Below are 24,786 nucleotides of genomic sequence, written 5' to 3' on the forward strand. Positions count from 1 at the left end.
CCTGGGTCCCTTGAACTCCTGGGTCCCCCCTGAACTCCTGGGGTCCCCCCCCGAACGTCCTGGGTCCCTCCCGAACTCCTGGGTCCCCCCCGAACTCCTGGGTCTCCCCCCGAAACTCCTGGGTCCCCCCGAACTCCTGGGTCCCTCCAGAACTCCTGGGTCCCCTGTGGTGGGGGAGGCGCCGTACCCGTTGCGGTGGGGGAGGGGCTGGTAGGGCTCTGGGCAGGGGGGTCTCGGGGTTCGCACCGGTGCCCCCCAAAGGTGTTGAGGCAGCGCTGGGTCCCCGAGCACCCGTGGGTGCCCTCGGCGCACTCGTCACGGTCTGGGCGGGGAGGAGACGGGGTGAGGGACCCAGGCGTCCGGGCCCCACAACTGCCCCGTAGACCCCAAGGACCTCCCCCATATACCCCCCATAGCCCCCCAACTGCCCCATAGCTCCTCCAAAATACCCCAGAACGCCCCATAGACCCCCCATAGACCCCCCATAGACACCCCCATAGACACCCCATAGACACCGCATAGCCCCCATAGACACCCATAGACACCCATAGACACCCCATAGACCCCCCCATAGACACCCCCATAGACACCCCATAGCCTCCATAGACACCCCATAGACCCCCCATAGACACCCCCATAGACACCCCATAGACCCCCCATAGACACCCCATAGACACCCCATAGACACCCCCATAGACACCATAGACACCCCATAGACCCCCCATAGACACCCCCATAGACACCCATAGACCCCCCATAGACACCCATAGCCCCCATAGACACCCCATAGACCCCCCATAGACACCCCCATAGACACCCCATAGACCCCCCATAGACACCCCATAGACCCCCATAGACACCCCCATAGACACCCCATAGACCCCCCATAGACCCCCCATAGACACCCACCATAGACACCCATAGACACCCCATAGACACCCCATAGCCTCCATAGCCCCCTTGCCCCCCATAGCCACCCATAGCACCTATAGCCCCATAGGTCCCCATAGCCCCATAGCCCCCTATAGCCCCATACCCCCCATAGCCCCATAGCCCATAGACACCCCATAGCCCCATAGCCCCATAGCCCCCTATAGCCCCATAGCCCCCCATAGCCCCATAGCCCCATAACCCCCATAGCCCCATAGCCCCCCCATAGCCCCTATAGCCCCATAACCCCCATAGCCCCATAGCCCTATAGACTCCTACCAAGCCCCATAGCCCCTATAGCCCCATAACCCCCATACGCCCCATAGCCCCCTATAGCCCCATAACCCCCCATAGCCCCATAGCCCCATAGCCCCATAGCCCCCTATAGCCCCATAGCCCCCATAGCCCCATAACCCCCATAGCCCCATAGCCCCCCCATAGCCCCATAGCCCCATAACCCCCCATAGCCCCATAGCCCCCTATAGCCCCATAAACCCCATAGCCCCATAGCCCCCCCATAGCCCCATAGCCCCCTATAGCCCCATAACCCCCCATAGCCCCATAGCCCCCATAGCCCCATAACCCCCATAGCCCCATAGCCCCGCAGCCCCATAGCCCCGGCGCCCCCACCCCTGCAGTGGGGCCCGTCCGCCCCATAGCCGGGGGGCAGGTGCAGGAGAAGCTCCCGGGGCTGTTGAGGCACCGGTGGCGACAGACGGACAGGCCGGAGCACTCGTCCACGTCTGACGGACGGACGGACCGTGAGGGGGCGGGGACAGAGCCAGGACACACGGACACACGGACAGACCCACGGACAGCCCCACGGGCCCATGGACAGACCCACAGACAGTCCCATAGACCCACGGACAGACCCACGGACCCATGGACGGACCCACGGACCCATGGACAGACCCACAGACAGACCCACGGACCCACGGACAGACCCCACGGACCCACGGACAGGCCCACAGACCCACAGATGGACCCACTGACAGCCCCATAGACCTTTGGACAGACCCACGGACAGACCCATGGACCCATGGACAGACCCACGGACGGGGCAGGGGCGGGGTTATGGGATGTGGGCGGGGCTGTGGGCGGGGTTATGGGCTGTGGGCGGGGCTGTGGGGTGTGGGCGGGGTTATGGGATGTGGGCGGGGCTGTGGGCGGGGGCGGGGCTGTGGGGTGTGGGCGGGGTTATGGGGTGTGGGCGGGGCTGTGGGGTGTGGGCGGGGTTATGGGATGTGGGCGGGGCTGTGGGCGGGGTTATGGGGTGTGGGCGGGGCTGTGGGGTGTGGGCGGGGTTATGGGATGTGGGCGGGGCTGTGGGCGGGGTTATTGGATGTGGGCGGGGCTGGGGGCAGGGGGCGGGGCTGTGGGCAGGGGCGGGGCTATGGGGTGTGGGCGGGGCCGGGGGTGTGGGCAGGGGGCGGGGCTGTGGGTGGGGGGCGGGCTGTGGGCAGGGGCGGGCTGTGGGCGGGGGCGTGTCCCACCGTCACATGACCGCCCGTCGGGCCGCAGCCGGAAGCCGGGGCGGCAGCTGCAGCGGGGAAGGAGCCGAAGGTGTTGACACAGAGCTGGGAGCAGCGGGCGCCCATGGAGCATTCGTCCACATCTGCGAGGGGGACCCAGGCGTTCGGGGGAGCCAGGCATCCGGGGGAGCCAGGCGTTCGGGGGGACCCAGGAGTCGGGGACCCAGGAGTTCAGGGGGACCCAGGAGTTCGGGGGACCCAGGAGTCTGGGGGACCCAGGCGTCCGGGGGGACCCAGGAGTTCGGGGGACCCAGGAGTTCAGGAGAGACCCAGGAGTGCCCCAGGGACCCAGGAGTTCAGGGAGGACCAAGGAGTTCAGGTGGGGACCCAGGAGTTCGGGAGACCCAGGAGTCCGGGGGACCCAGGAGTTCAGGGGGACCCAAGCATTCGGGGGACCCAGGAGTTCGGGGGACCCAGGAGTTCGGGGGACCCAGGAGTCTGGGGGACCCAGGCGTCCGGGGGACCCAGGAGTTCGGGGGGACCCAGGAGTTCGGGGGACCCAGGAGTCTGGGGACCCAGGCGTCCGGGGGGACCCAGGAGTTCGGGGGACCCAGGAGTTCAGGGAGAGACCCAGGAGTGCCCCAGGGACCCAGGAGTTCAGGGAGGACCAAGGAGTTCAGGTGGGGACCCAGGAGTTCGGGGGGACACAGGCGTTCGGGGGGACCGAGGCATTCGGGGGACCCAGGTGTTTGGGTGGACCCAGGAGTTCGGGGGACCCAGGCGTTTGGGGGGGGACCCAGGAGTGCCCCAGGGGACCCAGGAGTTTGGGAGGGACCCAGGCGTCCGGGAGGGACCCAGGAGTTCGGGAGGGGACCCAGGCGTCCGGGAGGGACCCAGGAGTTCGGGAGGGGACCCAGGCATCCGGGAGGGACCCAGGAGTTCGGGAGGGGACCCAGGCGTCCGGGAGGGACCCAGGAGTTCGGGAGGGGACCCAGGCATCCGGGAGGGGACCCAGGCGTCCGGGAGGGGACCCAGGCGTCTGGGAGGGACCCCGGCGTCCGGGAGGGACCCAGGCGTCCGGGAGGGACCCCGGCGTCCGGCCGCACCCAGGCAGGATCGCCCGTCGGGTCCCAGCCTGAATCCCGCGTGGCAGCGACAGGAAAGGCCCCCGGGGAGTTGGCGCAGCCGTGTTGGCACCAGCGAAACGACACTCGTCCTCGTCTGCCCCACGGCGACCCCACAAGTGACCCCCAGAGACCCATCAGTGACCCATAGAGACCCATCAGTGACCCCAGAGACCCACAAGTGACCCCCAGAGACCCATTAGTGACCCATAGAGACCCATCAGTGACCCACAGAGACCCACAAGTGACCCATAGAGAACCATCAGCGACCCCCCCGCCCCTCCCCCGCTCTCCTCCCCCGCCGCCCCTCCCCCCCCGCCCCATCACCCCCATCCCCCCCCGCCCCTCCCCCCCGCCCCTCCCCCCTCCCCCCCTTGCCCCTCCACCCGCTCCCCTCCCCCTCCCCCCCCGCCCCTCCCCCCCGCCCCTCCCCCCGCCCCCCCCCCCCTCACCCACGCACTCCGTGCGCCGGTGTCTGTACCCGGGGGGGCAGCGGCACTCGAACCCCCCCGGGGTGTTCACACAGTCCTGGCTGGGCCGGCAGGGGGAGGGGCCGGGACCCCCGCACTCGTCAGGTCTGGGGGAGGGGCGGGGTCACCCCCCCACCCCCCCCCCAAAAAACCCCAGGAGTTCGGGGACCCAGGAGTGCGGGGGGACCCAGGAGTTCGGGGGGACCCAGGAGTTCAGGGGGGGACCCAGGAGTTCGGGAGGGACCCAGGAGTTCGGGGACCCAGGAGTTCGGGGGACCCCTTCCCATTAACCCCACCCCATCCCCATCAACCCCGCCCCTTCCCTAAGCCCCGCCCTTCTTTTTTTGCCCCGCCCCCTCCACAAGCCCCGCCCCGCCCCCCCCCGCTGGCCCCGCCCCCTCACCCTGGCACGCCCCGTGGGGGCGGGGCCGTATCCGGGCGGGCAGTTTGCGTCGGGGGCGGGGCCAGCGGCGGCGGGGGCGGGGCAGCGGCGGCGGGGGCGGGGCCAGCGGCGGCGGGGGCGGGGCCTCGGCGGGGGCGGGGCCGAGCAGGGCAGCGGAGCGCGGGAGGCACAGGTACCCGCCGAAGTGGTTGAGGCAGCGCATGCGCCCCCTGCAGGGCGGGAGGGGCCCCGGCAGCGCGCACTCGTCCACGTCTGGGGGGGGAGGGAGGGGAGGTCCCAAAAGGGACCCAGGCGTCCGGGACCCCCACCCCCCAAAAGGGACCCAGGCGTCCGGGACCCCTCACCCCCCCCAAAAGGGACCCAGGCGTCCGGGACCCCTCACCCCCCTAAAAGGGACCCAGGCGTCCGGGACCCCTCACCCCCCCCTAAAAGGGACCCAGGCGTCCGGGACCCCTCACCCCCCCCCAAAAGGGACCCAGGCGTCCGGGCCGCCCCTCCCCCACCTTTGCAGTGCTCGGTCTCGGGGTCCCACTCGTACCCATCGCTGCACTCCTGGGGGGGGGAGGGGCGTCACTCAGGGGACCCAGGCGTCCGGGACACCCCCCATAAGGGACCCAGGCGTCCGGGGACCCCCCCATAGTGGACCCAGGAGTCCGGGAAACCCCATAGTGGACACCCCCATGGGGGACCCAGGCGTTCGGGACATCCCCCATAGGGACCCAGGCGTCCGGCTCCCCTCCCCCCATAGGGGACCCAGGCGTCCGGGGACCCCCATTGGGGACCCAGGCGTCCGGGACCCCCGCAACCCCCCATAGTGGACCCAGGAGTTCGGGACGCCGCAACCCCCCGACCCGGGGACCCCTCCCCCCATAAGGGACCCAGGCGTCCGGGCCGCCCCTCCCCCTCACCGTGTACTCCTCGGGCTCTCCTCCAGGTCCGGGGCGGCGGCCGCGAGGAGCAGGAGGGGGAGGGGCAGGAAGCGCAAGGGTCCCATGGTCCTGGGGGGAGGGAGGGGGGGGGGGGGTCACCCGGACGCCTGGGTCCCCCCCTCAGATCCCCTCCCCCCCCACTTCCCCCGAACGCCTGGCTCCCCCCCATTTCCCTCTCCCGGACGCCTGGGTCCTTCTTTCCCCGGACGCCTGGGTCCCCCCGCAACGAGGGAGACCCCCCCCCCCCCCCCATAAAAGAGGGGGCGGGGGGGGGTCACTCGGGGACCCAGGCGTCCGAGTGGGGGGAGGGGCAGCTCAGGCCAACGTGGATCAGGAAGGGGGATGGGGGGGGAGGGGCGGGACTCCAAAAAGGGACCCAGGAGTTCGGGGAGGGGGCGGGGGGGGGGGGGGAGGGGGGAGGGGTCGGAGGGTGGGGGGACCCAGGCGTCCGAGGATCCACCCCCCTCCCCCCCAACTGCGATCCCCCCCACCCCGAGAGCCGTCGGAAAAGGGACCCAGGCGTCCGGGAGGGCTCCACCCCCCCCCCCCCCCCCCCCCCAAAAAAATGGACCCAGGCGTCCGGGAGGGCTCCACCCCCCACCAAAAAAATGGACCCAGGCGTCCGGGAGGGCTCCACCCCCCCCCACCAAAAAAATGGACCCAGGCGTCCGGGAGGGCTCCACCCCCCCCCCACCAAAAAAATGGACCCAGGCGTCCGGGAGGGCTCCACCCCCCCCCCACCAAAAAAATGGACCCAGGCGTCCGGGAGGGCTCCACCCCCCCCCCACCAAAAAAAATGGACCCAGGCGTCCGGGAGGGCTCCACCCCCCCCCACCAAAAAAATGGACCCAGGCGTCCGGGAGGGCTCCACCCCCCCCCCCACCAAAAAAATGGACCCAGGCGTCCGGGAGGGCTCCACCCCCCCCCCCCCCCCCAAAAAAGGACCCAGGCGTCCGGCTCTGCCCCTCCCCCCACTCGAGATTTTGGGGACCCCCCCCAAAAAAACCCCCAAATCAGCTCAACTTTCAATGTGCTTTATTCAACACACCCCCCCAGTTTTGAGGTCCCCCCCCGATTTTTGGGGTCCCCCCATTTTTGGGGTGTCCTTGATGGGGTGACCCCCCAAAATGCCCCATTTTCCAGGTTTCTTGGGGTCCAGATGTTCAAGTTTTGGGGTCCCCCCCCATTTTCGGGGTGTCTCATTTTTGGGGTGTCCTGAATGGGGCGGGGGGGAAAACCCCAAAACGCCCCATTTTCGGGGTGTCTCAGCTCCCGGATCCCCCTGGGTTTGGGGCGCCGGGTTGTGGGTGTCCCGGTTTTGGGGTCCCCCCCCGGTTTTGGGGTCCCCCCCCGGTTTTGGGGTCCCCCCCGGTTTTGGGGTCCCCCCCGGTTTCGGGGTTCACTCGTGGTACATGCGCAGCAAACAGGCGCCGATGGCCGCCATGTAGCGTTCCCACAGCGCCTGGTGCCTGCGGGAGAAACGGGGGCACCCCAAAATTGGGGGGGGCCCCCAAAATTGGGGGGGTCCCCCCACCCCCCAGCTCCATTTTGGGGCGAAAACGCCGCGTTTTGGGGGCGCCCATGGCAGAGAAAGGAAGGGTTTGGGGGTTCGGGGGAATTGGGGGTTTCAGGGGGGATTTGGGGGTTCAGGGGAAATTTGGGGGTTCAGGGCAAAATTCGGGGGTTTGGAGGGATTTGGGGGTTTGGGGTGAAATTGGGGGGTTTGGGAAATTTGGGGGTTTGGGGGGATTTGGGGGTTCGGGGTAAAATTTTGGGGTTCGGGGTAAAATTTTGGGGTTTGGGGTGAAATTTGGGGGTTCAGGAGGAAATTTGGGGGTTCAGGGGAAATTTGGGGGTTTGGGGTGAAATTTGGGGGTTCAGGGGGGAAATTTGGGGTTCGGGGAAATTTGGGGGTTTGGGTAAAATTTGGGGGTTCGGGGTGAAATTTGGGGGTTCGGGGGATTTGGGGTTTCGCAGTGGATTTTGGGGTTCGGGGAAATTTGGGGTTCAGGGTGAAATTTGGGGGTTCGGGGAAATTTTGGGGTTCGGGGTGAAATTTGGGGGTTCGGGGGAATTTGGGGGTTCGGGGTAAAGTCTTGGGGTATTGGGGTGAAATTTGGGGGTTTGAGGTGAAATTTGGGGGTTCGGGGGATTTGGGGTGAAATTTGGGGTTGGGGGTGGGTTTTGGGGTCCGGGGGGATTTTGGGGTCTGGGGGGTTTGGGGTCCAGGTGGATTTTGGGGTCCGGGGGGGTTTGGGGTTTGGGTGGATTTTGGGGTTCGGGGAAATTTTGGGGTTCGGGCTGAAATTCGGGGTTGGGGGTGGATTTTGGGGTCCCGGGGGGTCTGGGAGTCGGGGGTCCGGGGGGTTTGGGTTCCGGGGGGATTTTGGGGTCCGGGGGGTTTGGGGTCCGGGGGGTTTGGGGTTTGGGGGGATTTTGGGGCGGGGGGTTTGGGTCCGGGGGGTTTGGGGGGATTTGGGGGGGGGGGTGGGGGGTCGGGGGTCCGGGGGGTTTGGGGTCCAGGTGAATTTTGGGGTCCGGGGGGGTTTGGGGTTTGGGTGGATTTTGGGGTTCGGGGAAATTTTGGGGTTCGGGCTGAAATTTGGGGTTGGGGTGGATTTTGGGGTCCTGGGGGGTTTGGGGTCCAGGTGGATTTTGGGGTCCTGGGGGGTTTGGGGTTCAGGGGATTTTGGGGGTTCGGGGGGTCTGGGAGTCGGGGGTCCGGGGGGTTTGGGGTTTGGGGGGTTTGGGGTTCAGGGGGATTTTGGGGTTGGGGGGTTTGGGGTTGGGGGAGTTTGGGATCCGGGGGGTTTGGGGTCCGGGGGGATTTTGGGGTCCGGGGGGTTTGGGGTTGGGGTGGATTTTGGGGTTCGGGGGGATTTTGGGGTTTGGGGGGATTTGGGGGTCCAGGGGTTCTGGGGCTCAGGGCTCGGGGGTCGGGGGTCTGGGGGGTTTGGGGTCTGGGGGGGTTTGAGGTTGGGGGGTTTGGGGTTGGGGGGTTGGGGGTCCGGGTGGATTTTGGGGTGGGGGTTGGGGGGTCGGGGGTCTGGGGGGTTTGGGGCAGGGGCTGGTTGGGGCTGGTTGGGGCTGGTGGGGGCTGGTGGGGGCTGGCGGGGGCGGGGGCGCACCGGAAGGCCGCCATGGCGCGCGGCGCGGCCGCGTAGGCGCTGAGGAACAGGCGCAGCTCCCCCGCCGGCCAGCGCTCCGAGCGGCACGGCTCCACCACCTGCGCCCCGAAACCCGCACCGCGCAGCCACAGCCCCCGGGACCCCAACCCCGGACCCCAACCCCCGGGACCCAAAACCCCGCCGGGACCCAAAACACCCCAGACCCCCAACCCCCGGACCCCAAACACCCGGGACCCCCAAATCCCACAGACCCCCCCATGGGACCCCAAAACCCCCCCGGGACCCCCAAATCCCACAGACCCCCCCTGGGACCCCCAAACCCCCCAAGGGACCCCAAAACCCCACAGATCCCCCCATGACCCCCCAAAACCCACAAGCCCCCCCCATGGGACCCCCAAACCTACACACCCCACATGGGACCCACAGACCCCCCCCAAACCCCACAGACCCCCCCAAATCCCAAGGACCCCCCCACGGGACCCACAGACCCCCCACGGGACCCCAAAACCCCCCGGGACCCCCAAATCCCACAGACCCCCCATGGGACCCACAGACCCCCCCCCGACACCCCCAAATCCCAGGGACACCCCAAAATACAGAGACACCCCCAAACCCACAGCCCGCCCAGGGCCCCAGTTTGGGGTCCCAGTTTGGGGGGTTCCCAGTTTGGGTCCCAGTTTGGGGGGTTCCCAGTTTGGGGGGTTCCCAGTTTGGGTCCCAGTTTGGGTCCCAGTTTGGGGGGTTCCCAGTTTGGGTCCCAGTTTGGGGGTGTCTGGGGGGTCCCAGTTTGCCCAGTTTGCCCAGTTTGCCCCTCCCCCGCTCACCTTCTCCACCAGGTCCACGAAGAAATCCCGCACGTCGCGGGGGTGGGGCAGCTTGAGCCCCACGTTCACCAGCGCCCGCGACAGCGCCTGCGGACCCAGGCGTCCGGGAGGGACCCAGGAGTTCAGGGGATGCAGGAGATCGGGAGGGACCCAGGAGTTCAGGAGGGACCCAGGAGTTCGGGAGGGACCCAGGAGTCCGGGAGGGGACCCAGGCGTCCGGGCAGGGACCCAGGCGTCCGGGAGGGACCCAGGAGTTCGGGAGGGACCCAGGAGTTCAGGAGGGACCCAGGAGTTCGGGAGGGATCCAGGAGTCCGGGAGGGGACCCAGGCGTCCGGGCAGGGACCCAGGCGTCCGGGCGGGACCCAGGAGTTCGGGAGGGACCCAGGAGTTCGGGAGGGGACCCAGGCATCCGGGGAGGGACCCAGGCGTCCGGGAGGGACCCAGGAGTTCGGGAGGGGACCCAGGAGTTCAGGGGGGACCCAGGAGTTCGGGAGGGACCCAGGAGTTCGGGAGGGACCCAGGAGTCCGGGAGGGACCCAGGCGTCCGGGAGGGACCCAGGAGTTCAGGAGGGGACCCAGGAGTCCGGGAGGGACCCAGGAGTTCAGGAGGGGACCCAGGAGTTCAGGAGGGGACCCAGGCGTCCGGGAGGGACCCAGGAGTTCAGGAGGGGACCCAGGAGTCCGGGAGGGACCCAGGAGTTCAGGAGGGGACCCAGGAGTTCAGGAGGGGACCCAGGAGTCCGGGAGGGACCCAGGAGTTCGGGAGGGACCCAGGAGTTCAGGGGGACCCAGGAGTTCGGGAGGGACCCAGGAGTTCAGGAGGGACCCAGGCGTTCGGGGGGGGACCCAGGAGTTCGGGAGGGACCCAGGAGTTCGGGAGGGACCCGGGAGTTCAGGAGGGACCCAGGCGTCCGGGGGGACCCAGGAGTTCGGGAGGGACCCAGGAGTTCGGGAGGGACCCAGGAGTTCGGGAGGGGACCCAGGAGTTCAGGCGGGGACCCAGGAGTTCAGGAGGGACCCAGGAGTTCGGGAGGGACCCAGGAGTTCGGGAGGGACCCAGGAGTTCGGGAGGGGACCCAGGAGTTCAGGCGGGGACCCAGGAGTTCAGGAGGGACCCAGGAGTTCGGGAGGGGACCCAGGAGTCCGGGAGGGACCCAGGCGTCCGGGAGGGACCCAGGAGTCCGGGAGAGACCCAGGCGTTCACGTGGGACCCAGGCGTTCCTGAAGGACCCAGGCGTCTGGGGGACCCAGGAGTTCGGGAGGGGACCCAGGAGTTCGGGGGGGGTGGGTGGGGGAGGGGCGCTGCTCACCTTGAAGTTCGTTTCCATCTCGTTATAGACCGAGATCTTCCCCCGCAGCGCCGAGCACACCAGGCTGGGGGAGGGGCGGGGGGACCCAGGCGTCCGGGGGGAACCCAGGCGTCCGGGTGACCCAACCCCACCCCAGGGGACCCAGGTGTTCGGGAGGGACCCAGGAGTTCAGGGCGGGACCCAGGAGTTCGGGAGGGACTCAGGCGTTCGGAGGGGGACCCACGAGTTCGGGAGGGACCCAGGAGTCCGGGAGGGACCCAGGCATTCGGGAGGGACCCAGGAGTTCGAGGGGGGACCCAGGAGTTCGGGAGGGACCCAGGCGTTCGGGAGGGACTCAGGAGTCCGGGAGGGACCCAGGCATTCGGGAGGGACCCAGGAGTTCGGGAGGGACCCAGGAGTTCGGGGGGGGACCCAGGAGTTCGGGGGGGGACCCAGGAGTTCGGGAGGGACCCAGGCGTTCGGGCGGGGACCCAGGCGTTCGGGCGGGACCCAGGTGTTCGGGAGGGACCCAGGCGTTCGGGAGGGACCCAGGCGTTCGGGGGGGGACCCAGGAGTCCGGGAGGGACCCAGGAGTCCGGGAGGGACCCAGGCGTTCGGGAGGGACCCAGGCGTCCGGCGTCACCTCTTGTGCTGGTCCAGCAGGTCCTTGTCGCTCACAAGCACCTTCAGCTCCTTCAGGTCCTGCAGGAACGAGCGCGGGACGTCCCCGTCGGGCTCGGCCGCCTCGGGCGCTGGGACACGGGGACACGGTCAGGGACAGAGCGGGGGACAGAGCGGGGGACATGGGGACAGAACTGGGGACAGAGCGGGGGACACGGGACAGAGCGGGGGACAGAACTGGGGACAGAGCGGGGGACACAGGGACACACGGTCAGGGACAGAGCGGGGGACACGGGACACACGGTCAGGGACAGACCGAGGGACACGGGGACAGAACTGGGGACAGAACTGGGGACAGAGCGGGGGACATGGGACAGAGCGGGGGACATGGGGACACGGTCAGGGACAGACTGAGGGACACGGGGACAGAGCGGGGGACATGAGACAGAACTGGGGACAGAGCGGGGGACACGGGGACAGAACTGGGGACAGACTGGGGGACATGGGGACAAACTGGGGACATGGGGGCAAAGGGTCAGGGACAGACCGGGGGACAGGGGACAGAACTGGGGACAGAGCGGGGGACACAGGGACAGAGCGGGGGACATGGGGACACGGTCAGGGACAGAGCGGGGGACACGGGACAGAACTGGGGACATGGGGACAGAACTGGGGACATGGGGACAGAGTGGGGGACACAGGGACAGAACTGGGGACATGGGGACAGAACTGGGGACAGAGCGGGGGACATGGGGACAGAGCGGGGGACACGGGACAGAGCAGGGGACATGGGGACAGAGCAGGGGACATGGGGACACGGTCAGGGACAGAGCGGGGGACAGACCAGGGGACAGGGGGACAAACTGGGGACATGGGGACAGAACTGGGGTCACCACGGCCTGGGCACTGGGGTGTTCCCATGTCCCTGACGTCCCCAATGTCCCCATGTCTGCGCAATGTCCCCATGATGTCTCCATTGTCCTCTGTCCATATGATGTCCCCATGTCCCCATGTCCCCAATGTCCCCATGTCCCCATTTCTCACTCACCGCCCCCTGTGTCCAATGTCCCATCATGTGCTGGGCACAGGGGGTGTCCCCATGTCCCCATGTCCCCATGTCCCCAATGTCCCCAGTTCTCACTCACCGCCCCCTGTGTCCAATGTCCCACCATGTGCTGGGCACAGGGGGTGTCCCCAATGTCCCCAATGTCCCCATGTCCCCCGTGTCCCCATGTCTGTACAATGTCCCCATGATGTCTCCATTGTGCTCATGTCCATATGATGTCCCCAGTGTCCCCAATGTCCCCATGTCTGTACAATGTCCCCATGTCCCCAATGTCCCCATGTCCCCAATGTCCCCATGTCCCCAATGTCCCCATGTCTGTACAATGTCCCCGTGTCCCCAGTTCTCACTCATCGCCCCCTGTGTCCAATGTCCCATCATGTGCTGGGCACAGGGGGTGTCCCCAATGTCCCCAATGTCCCCAATGTCCCCATGTCCCCAGTTCTCACTCATCGCCCCCTGTGTCCAATGTCCCACCATGTGCTGGGCACAGGGGGTGTCCCCAATGTCCCCAATGTCCCCATGTCCCCATGTCCCCAGTTCTCACTCATCGCCCCCTGTGTCCAATGTCCCATCATGTGCTGGGCACAAGCCGCCAGGTCCCCAAAGCTCAGGAACTGCAGCCGCCGTTTCCCCGTCTCGAAGCGGCTGTTGGCGAAAAACACGATGGCGGCGTAATCCCTGCGGGGGGGGGACACGGAGGGGGACACGAGCGTCACCGGGGGGGTCCCCGAACCCCCCCGAACCCCAAAACCCCCCCGTACACCCCTGTACCCCCAACCCCTATGGGGTGGGGGGGACACAAAGGGTGACAATGGGGTCCCCGAATCCCCCTGGACCCCCAATCCCTGCGGGGGGGGGACACGGAGGGGGACACGAGCGTCACCGGGGGGGTCCCCGAACCCCCCCGAACCCCAAAACCCCCCCGTACACCCCTGTACCCCCAACCCCTATGGGGTGGGGGGGACACAAAGGGTGACGATGGGGTCCCCAAATCCCCCTGGAGCCCCAATCCCTGCGGGGGGGGACACGGAGGGGGACACGAGTGTCACCAGGGGGGTCCCCGAACCCCCCCGAACCCCAAAACCCCCCCGTACACCCCTGTACCCCCAACCCCTATGAGGTGGGGGGGACACAAAGGGTGACAATGGGGTCCCCGAATCCCCCTGGAGCCCCAATCCCTGCGGGGGGGGGACACGGAGGGGGACAAGAGCGTCACGGGGGGGTCCCCGAACCCCCCCGAACCCCAAAACCCCCCCGTACACCCCTGTACCCGCAACCCCTATGGGGCGGGGGGGACACAAAGGGTGATGATGGGGTCCCCAAATCCCCCTGGACCCCCAATCCCTATGGGGGGGGGGGACACGGAGGTCACCGGGGGGGTCCCCAAAACCTCCTGAACCCCAAAAAAACCCCCAAGTGACCCCCCCAGCACCCACAGGACCCCCAGCACCCATGGGTGCCCCCCAGGCCTTACAAATTGGGGGGGGGGCAGCAGCAAATGCTGCTGGATCAACTGGGCCTGGGGTCCCACAGCCCCCCAAAAACCCCCAAAACTACCCCAAAACCCCCCCCAAGTGACCCCCCCCAGCACCCACAGGACCCCCAGCACCCATGGGTGCCCCCCAGACCTCGCCAGCGGGGGGGCAGCAGGAAATGCTGCTGGATCAGCTCGGCCAGGGGTCCCTTCAATTCCTCCACCGCCTTGAACACCCGCTTGAAATTGTCGAACTGGGGGGGGGGGGGTGTCAAAAATTGGGGTGACCCCCCCCCCAGGACCCCCCCCCATCCCCCACAACCCCCCCCCCGACCCCCCTGAGCCCCCAAAACCCCCTTCAACCCCCCCATCCCCCACCCAATGGGACCAAAGTGCCCCCCCCCCCCCCCAGGACCCTCCATGTAGGTTTTGGGGACCCCCCCATATTGGGGACCCCCCCATATTAGGGACCCCCTATATTGGGAGCCCCCCCATATTGGAAACCCCCATATTGGGAAGCCCTGATATTGAGACCCCCCCCCCATATTGGGGACCCCCCTATATTGGGGACCCCCCTATAACAGAGACCCCCTTATATTAGGGTCCCTCTTATTGGGGACCCCTCATATTGGGAACCCCCTAATTGGGGACCCCCATATTAGGGACCCCCCTATATTAGGGTCCCCCTAATTGGGGACCCCCCCATATTGGGGACCCCCCTATATTAGGGTCCCCCTAATTGGGGACCCCCCCATATTGGGGACCCCCATATTAGGGACCTCCCTATATTAGGGTCCCCCTAATTGGGGACCCCCCATATTGGGAACCCCCTAATTGGGGACCCCCCCATATTGGGGACCCCCCTATATTAGGGTCCCCTTTATTGGGGACCCCCCCATATTGGGGACCCCCTAATTGGGGACCCCCCTAATTGGGGACCCCACAACCCATTAGCAACTCCCCCAATTTTAGGAACCCCCCCCATATTTTGGGGACCCCCCCATTTCCAGCCCCCCCCCCCATTTTCGGGGTCCCCCCATTTTCAGGCTCCCCATCCCCACTTTGGGGCTCCCTCCCCGCCTTCTGGGACCCCCCCACATTTCTGGGACCCCCCACACATTTTGGGGGCCCCCCCCCCATTTCAGGGCCCCCTCCCCATTTCCGGACCCCCCCCATTTTTGGGGTCCCCCCCATTTTTGGGGTCCCCCCACCTGTCTCCGGCAGGCGCGCAGGCTCAGCCCGGTCCTGGCGCTGACCTCGTCCAGCTCCTTTTTGGTCCCTTTCGACAGTTTTTTCCCCAAAAGCTCCCGCGCCAGAGCCGGCTCAAAGGCGTAATAGCTGCGGGGGGGCCCCCGAAATATGGGGGGGGTCCCCAAAACCGGGGGGGACCCCAAAATCCACCCACAGCCCCCCAAAACCGCCCTGAGCATCCTCAACATCCCTGAGCATCCTCATCCTGCATCCCTGAGCATCCTGGATCCCGACCTATTATTGAACCCCCCCCCCCCAAAAAATAGGACCTGGGGAGGGAACCCCAAAGTGTGGGGGGGTCCCCAACGTGTGTGGGGGTCCCCAAAGTGGGGGGGGTCCCCAAAACTGAGGGGGACCCCAAAAACCACCCACAGCCCCCCAAAACCGCCCTGAGCATCCTCGAGCATCCCCATCCTGTATCCCATCCCATCCTGTATCCTGATGTATTATTGAGCCACCCCCAAAAATAAAGGACCTGGGGAGGGAACCCCAATGTGTGGGGGGACCCCAAGGTGCGGGGGGGTCCCCAAAACCAGGGGGGACCCCAAAACCCACCCACAGCCCCCCAAAACCGCCCTGAGCATCCTCAACATCCCTGAGCATCCTCATCCTGCATCCCAACCCACCGCAGAGGCTCCCAGTGCCCCCCAGTGCCCCCAGTGCTCCCAGTGCCCCCCAGTTCCCTCCCAGTGTCCCCAAATCCCTTCCCAGTGCCCCCCAGTTCCTTCCCAGTGACCTCCCAGTGCCCCCCAGTGCCTTCCCAGTGCACCCCCGTTCCTCCCAGTGCCCCCCAGTTCCTCCCAGTTCCTCCCAGTGCCCCCCAGTTCCTCCCAGTTCCTCCCAGTGCCTCCCAGTTCCCCCCCAGTGTCCCCAAATCCCCTCCCAGTGACCTCCCAGCGACCCCCAGTGCCCCCAGTTCCTTCCCAGCTCCTTCCCAGTGCCTCCCAGTGCCCCTCAGTTCCTTCCCAGTTCCTCCCAGTGCCCCCAGTTCCTTCCCAGTTCCTTCCCAGTGCCTCCCAGTGCCCCTCAGTTCCTTCCCAGTGACCTCCCAGTGCCCCCCAGTTCCTTCCCAGTGACCTCCCAGTGCCCCCCAGTTCCTTCCCAGTTCCTCCCAGTGCCCCCCAGTTCCTTCCCAGTGACCTCCCAGTGCCCCCCAGTTCCTTCCCAGTTCCTCCCAGTGCCCCCCAGTTCCTTCCCAGTGACCTCCCAGTGCCCCCCAGTTCCTTCCCAGTTCCTCCCAGTGCCCCCCAGTTCCTTCCCAGTGACCTCCCAGTGCCCCCCAGTTCCTTCCCAGTTCCTCCCAGTGCCCCCAGTTCCTTCCCAGTTCCTCCCAGTGCCCCCAGTTCCTTCCCAGTTCCTCCCAGTGCCCCCAGTTCCTTCCCAGTGCCTCCCAGTGCCCCCCAGTTCCTTCCCAGTTCCTCCCAGTGCCCCCAGTTCCTTCCCAGTGACCTCCCAGTGCCCCCAGTTCCTTCCCAGTTCCTCCCAGTGCCCCCAGTTCCTTCCCAGTTCCTCCCAGTTCCCCCCCAGTTCCTTCCCAGTTCCTTCCCAGTTCCTCCCAGTGCCCCCCAGTTCCTTCCCAGTTCCTCCCAGTGACCTCCCAGTGCCCCCAGTTCCTTCCCAGTGCCCCCAGTGCCCCCAGCGCCCCCGGCCCCCCGGCCCCCCGGTACCCCTGGATGAGCGCGGCCTGCCGGGGGGGCGGGATCTGGAAGAGCAGCTGCTGGCGCAGCCGGGGGGGCGCGTGCAGCAGCCGCTCCAGCATCTGGAAGGTGCGGAAATGGTCGCGGGTGTCGCTCTGCAGGACGGAAACCGGGGCGCCCGAGCCCTCCAGGAGGCCCCCCCGGAGCCGGCGGGACACGGCCTCGGCCACTGCGGGCAGCGGGGACACCACCGCGTCGGTGGGGCGGCAGTGGGGCGGCAATGGGAGAACAATGGGAGAACAATGGGGGATCAATGGGACAGCAATAGGGACAATGGCAATAATGGGACGTCAATGGGACGTCAATGGGGCATCAATGGAAGAACAATGGGAAATCAATGGGGTAGCAATGGGACATCAATGGGGCGGCAATGGGGCAGCAATGGGAGAGCAATGGGGACATGTGCACAATGGCAATAATGGGACGTCAATGGGACGTCAATGGAGAACAATGGGACAACAATGGGGCAGCAATGGGACATCAATGGGAGAGCAATGGGGCAGCAATGGGGCAGCAATGGGAGAGCAATGGGGTATCAATGGGACATCAATGGGACATCAATGGGACATCAATGGGAGAGCAATGGGGAGGCAATGGGGGATCAATGGCGCATCAATGGCGCATCAATGAGAGAACAATGGGACATCAATGGGAGAGCAATGGGGCAGCAATGGGGCATCAATGGGGCGGCAATGGGGCAGCAATGGGGCAGCAAATGGGGCAGCAATGGGGACGCTGACACCCCCCGGAGCCAGCGGGACACGGCCTCGGCCACTGCGGGCAGCGGGACACCACCGCGTCGGTGGGGCGGCAGTGGGGCGGCAATGGGGCGGCAATGGGGCGGCAATGGGGCAGCAATGGGGCAGCAATGGGAGAGCAATGGGAGAGCAATGGGGCAGCAATGGGGCGGCAATGGGGCAGCAATGGGAGAGCAATGGGGCAGCAATGGGGCAGCAATGGGACATCAATGGCAGAGCAATGGGGCAGCAATGGGGTAGCAATGGGACATCAATGGGACATCAATGGGGCAGCAATGGGGCGGCAATGGGGCGGCAATGGGAGAGCAATGGGTGATCAATGGGGCAGCAATGGGGCAGCAATGGGGCAGCAATGGGAGAGCAATGGGAGATCAATGGGACATCAATGGGACATCAATGGGGCAGCAATGGGGCAGCAATGGGGCAGCAATGGGGTATCAATGGGGCAGCAATGGGGCAGCAATGGGGCAGCAATGGGGCAGCAATGGGGACGCTGACACCCCCGGAGCCGGCGGGACACGGCCTGGGCCACTGCGGGCAGCGGGGACACCACCGCGTCGGTGGGGGAACAATGGGGCAGCAATGGGAGAACAATGGGAGAACAATGGGGCAGCAATGGGGCAGCAATGGGGCAGCAATGGGGCAGCAATGGGAGAGCAATGGGGCAGCAATGGGGCAGCAATGGGAGAGCAATGGGAGAGCAATGGGGCAGCAATGGGAGAGCAATGGGAGAGCAATGGGGCAACAATGGGAGAACAATGGGGACATGTGCACAATGGCAATAATGGGACGTCAATGGGAGAACAATGGGACAACAATGGGGCAGCAATGGGACATCAATGGGAGAGCAATGGGGCAGCAATGGGGCAGCAATGGGGCAGCAATGGGGCAGCAATGGGACAGCAATGGGGCAGCAATGGGGCGGCAATGGGGCAGCAATGGGGCAGCAATGGGGCGGCAATGGGGCGGCAATGGGAGAGCAATGGGGCAGCAATGGGGCAGCAATGGGGCAGCAATGGGGCAGCAATGGGACATCAATGGGAGAGCAATGGGGCAGCAATGGGGCAGCAATGGGGCAGCAATGGGACAGCAATGGGGCAGCAATGGCGGCAATGGGGCAGCAATGGGGCAGCAATGGGGCAGCAATGGGGCAGCAATGGGGCGGCAATGGGAGAGCAATGGGGCAGCAATGGGGCGGCAATGGGGCAGCAATGGGGCAGCAATGGGGCAGCAATGGGGCAGCAATGGGACATCAATGGGAGAGCAATGGGACAGCAATGGGACAACAATGGGGCAGCAATGGGACATCAATGGGAGAGCAATGGGGCAGCAATGGGGCAGCAATGGGGCAGCAATGGGGCGGCAATGGGGCAGCAATGGGGCAGCAATGGGGCAGCAATGGGGCGGCAATGGGGCAGCAATGGGGCAGCAATGGGGCAGCAATGGGGCGGCAATGGGAGAGCAATGGGGCAGCAATGGGGCGGCAATGGGGCAGCAATGGGGCAGCAATGGGGCAGCAATGGGGCGGCAATGGGGCAGCAATGGGGCAGCAAGGGGCAGCAATGGGAGAGCAATGGGGCAGCAATGGGGCAGCAATGGGGCAGCAATGGGAGAGCAATGGGGCGGCAATGGGGCGGCAATGGGGCGGCAATGGGAGAGCAATGGGGCAGCAATGGGGCAGCAATGGGGCAGCAATGGGAGAGCAATGGGGCGGCAATGGGGCAGCAATGGGGCAGCAATGGGGCGGCAATGGGGCGGCAATGGGGCGGCAATGGGAGAGCAATGGGAGAGCAATGGGAGAGCAATGGGGCAGCAATGGGGCGGCAATGGGAGAGCAATGGGGCAGCAATGGGGTATCAATGGGGCAGCAATGGGGCAGCAATGGGGCAGCAATGGGGTATCAATGGGGCAGCAATGGGGCAGCAATGGGGCAGCAATGGGGCAGCAATGGGGCAGCAATGGGAGAGCAATGGGGCGGCAATGGGGGCAGCAATGGGGCAGCAATGGGGCGGCAATGGGGCGGCAATGGGGCGGCAATGGGGCAGCAATGGGGCAGCAATGGGAGAGCAATGGGGCGGCAATGGGGCAGCAATGGGGCAGCAATGGGGCGGCAATGGGGCGGCAATGGGGCAGCAATGGGGCAGCAATGGGAGAGCAATGGGAGAGCAATGGGGCAGCAATGGGGCGGCAATGGGACATCAATGGGAGAGCAATGGGGCAGCAATGGGAGAGCAATGGGAGAGCAATGGGGCAGCAATGGGGCGGCAATGGGAGAGCAATGGGGCAGCAATGGGGCAGCAATGGGGCAGCAATGGGAGAGCAATGGGAGAGCAATGGGGCAGCAATGGGGCGGCAATGGGAGAGCAATGGGAGAGCAATGGGGCAGCAATGGGGCGGCAATGGGAGAGCAATGGGGCAGCAATGGGGTATCAATGGGGCAGCAATGGGGCAGCAATGGGGCAGCAATGGGGTATCAATGGGGTATCAATGGGGCAGCAATGGGGCAGCAATGGGGTATCAACGGGGCAGCAATGGGGCGGCAATGGGACAGCAATGGGGCAGCAATGGGGCAGCAATGGGGCAGCAATGGGAGAGCAATGGGGCGGCAATGGGGCGGCAATGGGAGAGCAATGGGAGAGCAATGGGCAGCAATGGGGCGGCAATGGGAGAGCAATGGGGCAGCAATGGGGCAGCAATGGGAGAGCAATGGGGCGGCAATGGGCGGCAATGGGGCAGCAATGGGAGAGCAATGGGAGAGCAATGGGGCAGCAATGGGGCAGCAATGGGCAGCAATGGGAGAGCAATGGGAGAGCAATGGGGCGGCAATGGGGCGGCAATGGGGCAGCAATGGGACAGCAATGGGGCAGCAATGGGGCAGCAATGGGACAGCAATGGGGCAGCAATGGGGTATCAATGGGGCAGCAATGGGGTATCAATGGGGCAGCAATGGGGCGGCAATGGGAGAGCAATGGGGCGGCAATGGGGTATCAATGGGGCAGCAATGGGGCAGCAATGGGAGAGCAATGGGGCGGCAATGGGGCGGCAATGGGGCAGCAATGGGAGAGCAATGGGAGAGCAATGGGAGAGCAATGGGGCGGCAATGGGACAGCAATGGGGCAGCAATGGGAGAGCAATGGGAGAGCAATGGGGCAGCAATGGGGCGGCAATGGGAGAGCAATGGGGCAGCAATGGGGCGGCAATGGGGTATCAATGGGGCAGCAATGGGGCAGCAATGGGGCAGCAATGGGGTATCAATGGGGCAGCAATGGGGCAGCAATGGGGTATCAACGGGGCAGCAATGGGGCGGCAATGGGAGAGCAATGGGGCAGCAATGGGGCAGCAATGGGGCAGCAATGGGAGAGCAATGGGGCGGCAATGGGGCGGCAATGGGACATCAATGGGACAGCAATGGGGCAGCAATGGGAGAGCAATGGGAGAGCAATGGGGCAGCAATGGGACAGCAATGGGGCAGCAATGGGGTATCAATGGGGCAGCAATGGGCAGCAATGGGGTATCAATGGGGCAGCAATGGGGCAGCAATGGGGCAGCAATGGGGCAGCAATGGGGCAGCAATGGGAGAGCAATGGGGCAGCAATGGGGCAGAATGGGGCAGCAATGGGGCAGCAATGGGAGAGCAATGGGGCAGCAATGGGGCAGCAATGGGAGAGCAATGGGGCGGCAATGGGGCGGCAATGGGACAGCAATGGGGCAGCAATGGGGCAGCAATGGGAGAGCAATGGGGCGGCAATGGGGCGGCAATGGGAGAGCAATGGGAGAGCAATGGGGCAGCAATGGGGCAGCAATGGGGCAGCAATGGGGCAGCAATGGGGACACACACGTGGCTTCAGCCTCTAAGGGAATAGGGGACATGGGGAAGGGACCCAGGCGTTCGGGAGGGACCCAGGCGTTCGGGAGGGGACCCAGGAGTTTGGGAGGGACCCAGGCGTGCGGGGGGGACCCAGGAGTTCGGGGGGGGACCCAGGAGTTCGGGGGGGGACCCAGGCGTTCGGGGGGGACCCAGGCGTTCGGGAGGGACCCAGGAGTTCGGGGGGGGACCCAGGCGTTCAGGGGGGACCCAGGCGTTCGGGAGGGACCCAGGCGTTCGGGAGGGACCAGGCGTTCGGGGGGACCCAGGCGTTCGGGAGGGACCCAGGCGTTCGGGGGGGACCCAGGCGTTCGGGAGGGACCCAGGCGTTCGGGGGGGACCCAGGCGTTCGGGAGGGGACCCAGGCGTCCCGCCGCACCCGTGTATCCGTCCAGCCAGAGCTGATAAACCTCCTCATCGATCAGCGTCGTGTTCCCCACGAAGATGTCGAGGTCGCTTGTCATTGTCACCTGCGGGGACCCAGGAGTTCGGGGGGGACCCAGGAGTTCGGGCACCGACCGCAGCCGAAGCGGCGGCTCCGCTCCCTCTCTCCGGCGCCTTCTTGATGACGTCACCGGCGCATGGTGACGTCACCGCTGGGGGCGTGGCGGGGGTCGGCGCTCGGACGCCTGGGTCCCTTCTCCCCCCGCTTCCCCCGCCCTCCCCCCCCAGGAGGGACCCAGGCGTCCGGGGCAAACTGGGAGCCCCTGACCCCCCTCACTGGGCCTACTGGGATTCCCCCCAGCCCATATTAACCCACTCCATCCCCCCGCCCCGAACGCCTGGGTCCCCCCCGAACGCCTGGGTCCCCACACACTCTGACACTGGTTCCATTCTGCACGTTTATTTAATGCCAAGGTGGGGACCCAGGCGTCCGGGAGGGACCCAGGAGTTCAGGGGACCCAGGAGTTCGGGAGGGACACAATAGTTCGGGAGGGAACCCAGGAGTTCGGGAGGGACCCAGGAGTTCGGGAGGGGACCCAGGAGTTCGGGAGGGGACCCAGGAGTTCGGGAGGGACCCAGGAGTTCGGGAGGGGACCCAGGAGTTCGGGAGGGACCCAGGCATCCGGGAGGGACCCAGGCATCCGGGAGGGACCCAGGTGTTCACGGAGGGACCCAGGAGTCCGGGAGGGACCCAGGAGTTTGGGAGGGACCCAGGAGTTCTGGAGGGACCCAGGAGTTCGGGAGGGACCCAGGCGTCCGGAGGGACCCAGGAGTTCGGGGGGACCCAGGAGTTCGGAGGGGACCCAGGCGTCCGGGAGGGACCCAGGAGTTTGGGAGGGACCCAGGAGTTCTGGAGGGACCCAGGAGTTCGGGAGGGGACCCAGGCGTCCGGGAGGGACCCAGGAGTTCGGGGGGGACCCAGGAGTTCGGGAGGGGACCCAGGCGTCCGGGAGGGACCCAGGCGTTCGGGAGGGACCCAGGCGTTCGGGAGGGGACCCAGGAGTCCGGGAGGGACCCAGGAGTTCGGGAGGGACCCAGGTGTCCGGGGAAGGGATACAGGCGTTGGGAGGGACCCAGGCGTCCGGGGGGGACCCAGGCGTCCGGGGCTCAGTACCGCCCCGCTCTGCACACGTCACACTCGCAGTTTTTTCGCCGTCACCGTCTGGAGCCGCCGGGTCCCCCCGGGGCAGCGCAGGGTGAGCAGCACCTGGGGGCGGGGCCGGCGGGGGGCGGGGCTGGGGCACGGGCCACGCCCCCGACAGCCCCGCCCCCTCTTGCTGGCCCCTCCCCCTTGTAGCCCCACCCCCTCTTGCTGGCCCCTCTCCCCGCCCCTCTCCCATTGCCACGCCCCCTTGCTGGCCCCTCCCCCTACCTCCCCCCATTGGCTCCTCCCTTGCTGGCCCCGCCCCCCTCTGGCTCCGCCCACAATGGTGACCCCGCCCCACCTTCCTGGCCACGCCCCATCTGGCCTCGCCCCCCCCCGCTGCCCCACCTTGCTGCCCACCCCCACCTTGCTGGCCCCGCCCCCTTGCTGGCCCCGCCCCCACCTTGCTGCCCCCCCGCTGGCCCCGCCCCCTTGCGGCCCCGCCCCCTTCTTGCCGCCCCGCCCCCACCTTGCCGGCCCCGCCCACCTTGCTGACCCCGCCCCCACCTTGCTGACCCCGCCCCCCCTCTTGCTGGCCCCCCCCGGCACCACCCCCCTTTGCTGCCCCGCCCCCTTGCTGCCCCCGCCCCCCTTGCTGGCCCCGCCCCCTTGCTGGCCCCGCCCCCCTTGCTGGCCCCGCCCCCACCTTGCTGGCCCCGCCATGCTGCAGCATCGCGCTCTTGACGTCACGTTGGGGGCGGGGCCGCGGGGGGGGGAGGGGCGGGCGCTGGACTCGCAGTGACCCACTCAGGCGGCCGCCCCTCCCCCCCGGCACCCCCGGGGACCCCACGGCTGCAGCCCTGGGGGAGGGGCCGGACGCCTGGGTCCCCTGGCGGGGGAGGGGGGCCCGGACGCCTGGGTCCCTACTGGGGGGGAGGGGGGCCCGGACGCCTGGGTCCCTATTTGGGGGGAGGGGACCTCCGACGCCTGGGTCCCTATTAGGGGGCAGGGGGTACCCGGATGCCTGAGTCCCTATGGGGGGAGGGGGGCCCGGACGCCTGGGTCCCTATTGAGGGAGAGAAGGGGGAGGGGGATCCCGAACTCCTGGGTCCACTATGGGGGAGAGGGCCCCAAAAGCAGGGGTCTCCTATGGGGGAGGGGAATCACCCGAACTCCTGGGTCCCTATTGAGGGAGGGGGGACTCGACGCCTGGGTCCCTATGGGGGGGAAGGGGGGACCCGAACGCCTGGGTCCCTGGCGGGGGGTTGTTCTCCCGGACGCCTGGGTCCCTTGGGGGGGGTTGTTCTCCCGAACGCCTGGGTCCCTTTGGGGGGGTTGTTCTCCCGAACGCCTGGGTCCCTTTGGGGGGTTGTTCTCCCGAACTCTTGGGTCCCTGGGGAGGGGGTTGTTCTCCCGGACGCCTGGGTCCCTTTGCGGGGGTTGTTCTCCCGGACGCCTGGGTCCCTGGGTGTGGGGGTTGTTCTCCCGAACTCCTGGGTCCCTGGCGGGGGGGTTGTTCTCCCGGACGCCTTGGTCCCTTTGGGGGGGTTGTTCTCCCGAACGCCTGGGTCCTTTGGGGGGGTTGTTCTCCCGAACGCCTGGGTCCCTTTGGGGGGGTGTTCTCCCGAACGCCTGGGTCCCTTTGGGGGGGTTGTTCTCCCGGACACCTGGGTCCCTGGGGGGGTTGTTCTCCCGGACGCCTGGGTCCCTTGTCGGGGGGTTGTTCTCCCGAACTCCTGGGTCCCTGGGGGGGGGTTGTTCTCCCGGACGCCTGGGTCCCTTTGGGGGGGTTGTTCTCCCGAACGCCTGGGTCCCTTGGGTGGGGGTTGTTCTCCCGGACGCCTGGGTCCCTGGGGGGGGGTTGTTCTCCGGACGCCTGGGTCCCTTTGGGGGGTTTTCCTCCGAACGCCTGGGTCCCTGGGGGGTGTCCCCGTCCTTACAGCGCAGGCGGCAGCC

At 66.9% G+C, this 24,786-nt stretch overlaps 2 protein-coding genes across 2 annotated transcripts; both read right to left on the reverse strand.

Annotated features, from left to right (window-relative positions):
* Positions 1-149: 149 nt before the first annotated feature.
* Positions 150-5,870, reverse strand: EFEMP2 (EGF containing fibulin extracellular matrix protein 2; the record flags this gene model as incomplete). The annotated part of the gene is given in 13 exon segments (XM_065654039.1): positions 150-322; positions 1,561-1,590; positions 1,593-1,673; positions 2,424-2,478; positions 2,481-2,545; positions 3,509-3,562; positions 3,565-3,609; positions 3,612-3,623; positions 3,979-4,103; positions 4,345-4,651; positions 4,903-4,951; positions 5,308-5,397; positions 5,820-5,870. Coding segments are annotated over 13 exon segments (1,137 nt in total), but the record flags the coding sequence as incomplete, so codon positions are not given.
* A 496-nt stretch (positions 5,871-6,366) lies between these two features.
* On the reverse strand, positions 6,367-21,900 carry FIBP (FGF1 intracellular binding protein). Its single transcript, XM_065654140.1, has 10 exons — positions 21,682-21,900; positions 16,650-16,848; positions 14,943-15,069; positions 13,891-13,985; positions 12,802-12,941; positions 11,214-11,322; positions 10,592-10,655; positions 9,281-9,367; positions 8,457-8,554; positions 6,367-6,797 (listed from the first exon to the last, which is right to left on the reverse strand). The coding sequence occupies exons 1-10, from the start codon at positions 21,764-21,766 to the stop codon at positions 6,728-6,730; spliced, it is 1,074 nt and encodes a 357-aa protein (XP_065510212.1). The 5' UTR covers positions 21,767-21,900; the 3' UTR covers positions 6,367-6,727.
* Between the last annotated feature and the right edge of the window lie 2,886 nt (positions 21,901-24,786).

This window comes from Caloenas nicobarica, chromosome 32, assembly GCF_036013445.1.
Source record: "Caloenas nicobarica isolate bCalNic1 chromosome 32, bCalNic1.hap1, whole genome shotgun sequence".
NCBI classification, from domain to species: domain Eukaryota; kingdom Metazoa; phylum Chordata; class Aves; order Columbiformes; family Columbidae; genus Caloenas; species Caloenas nicobarica.

Excerpts from the sequence above, each read along its gene's own strand:
- FIBP (XM_065654140.1), bottom strand. The coding sequence starts at position 21,766 with ATGACAAGCGACCTCGACATCTTCGTGGGGAACACGACGCTGATCGAT. Across the intron at positions 16,849-21,681 it reads CTGGCTGGACGGATACACGG|TGGCCGAGGCCGTGTCCCGC; the intron begins GTGCGGCGGGAC and ends CGCTGCCCGCAG. Across the intron at positions 12,942-13,890 it reads TTCCTGCTGCCCCCCCGCTG|CCGCAGGGATTACGCCGCCA; the intron begins GCGAGGTCTGGG and ends CGTGTCCCCCCC.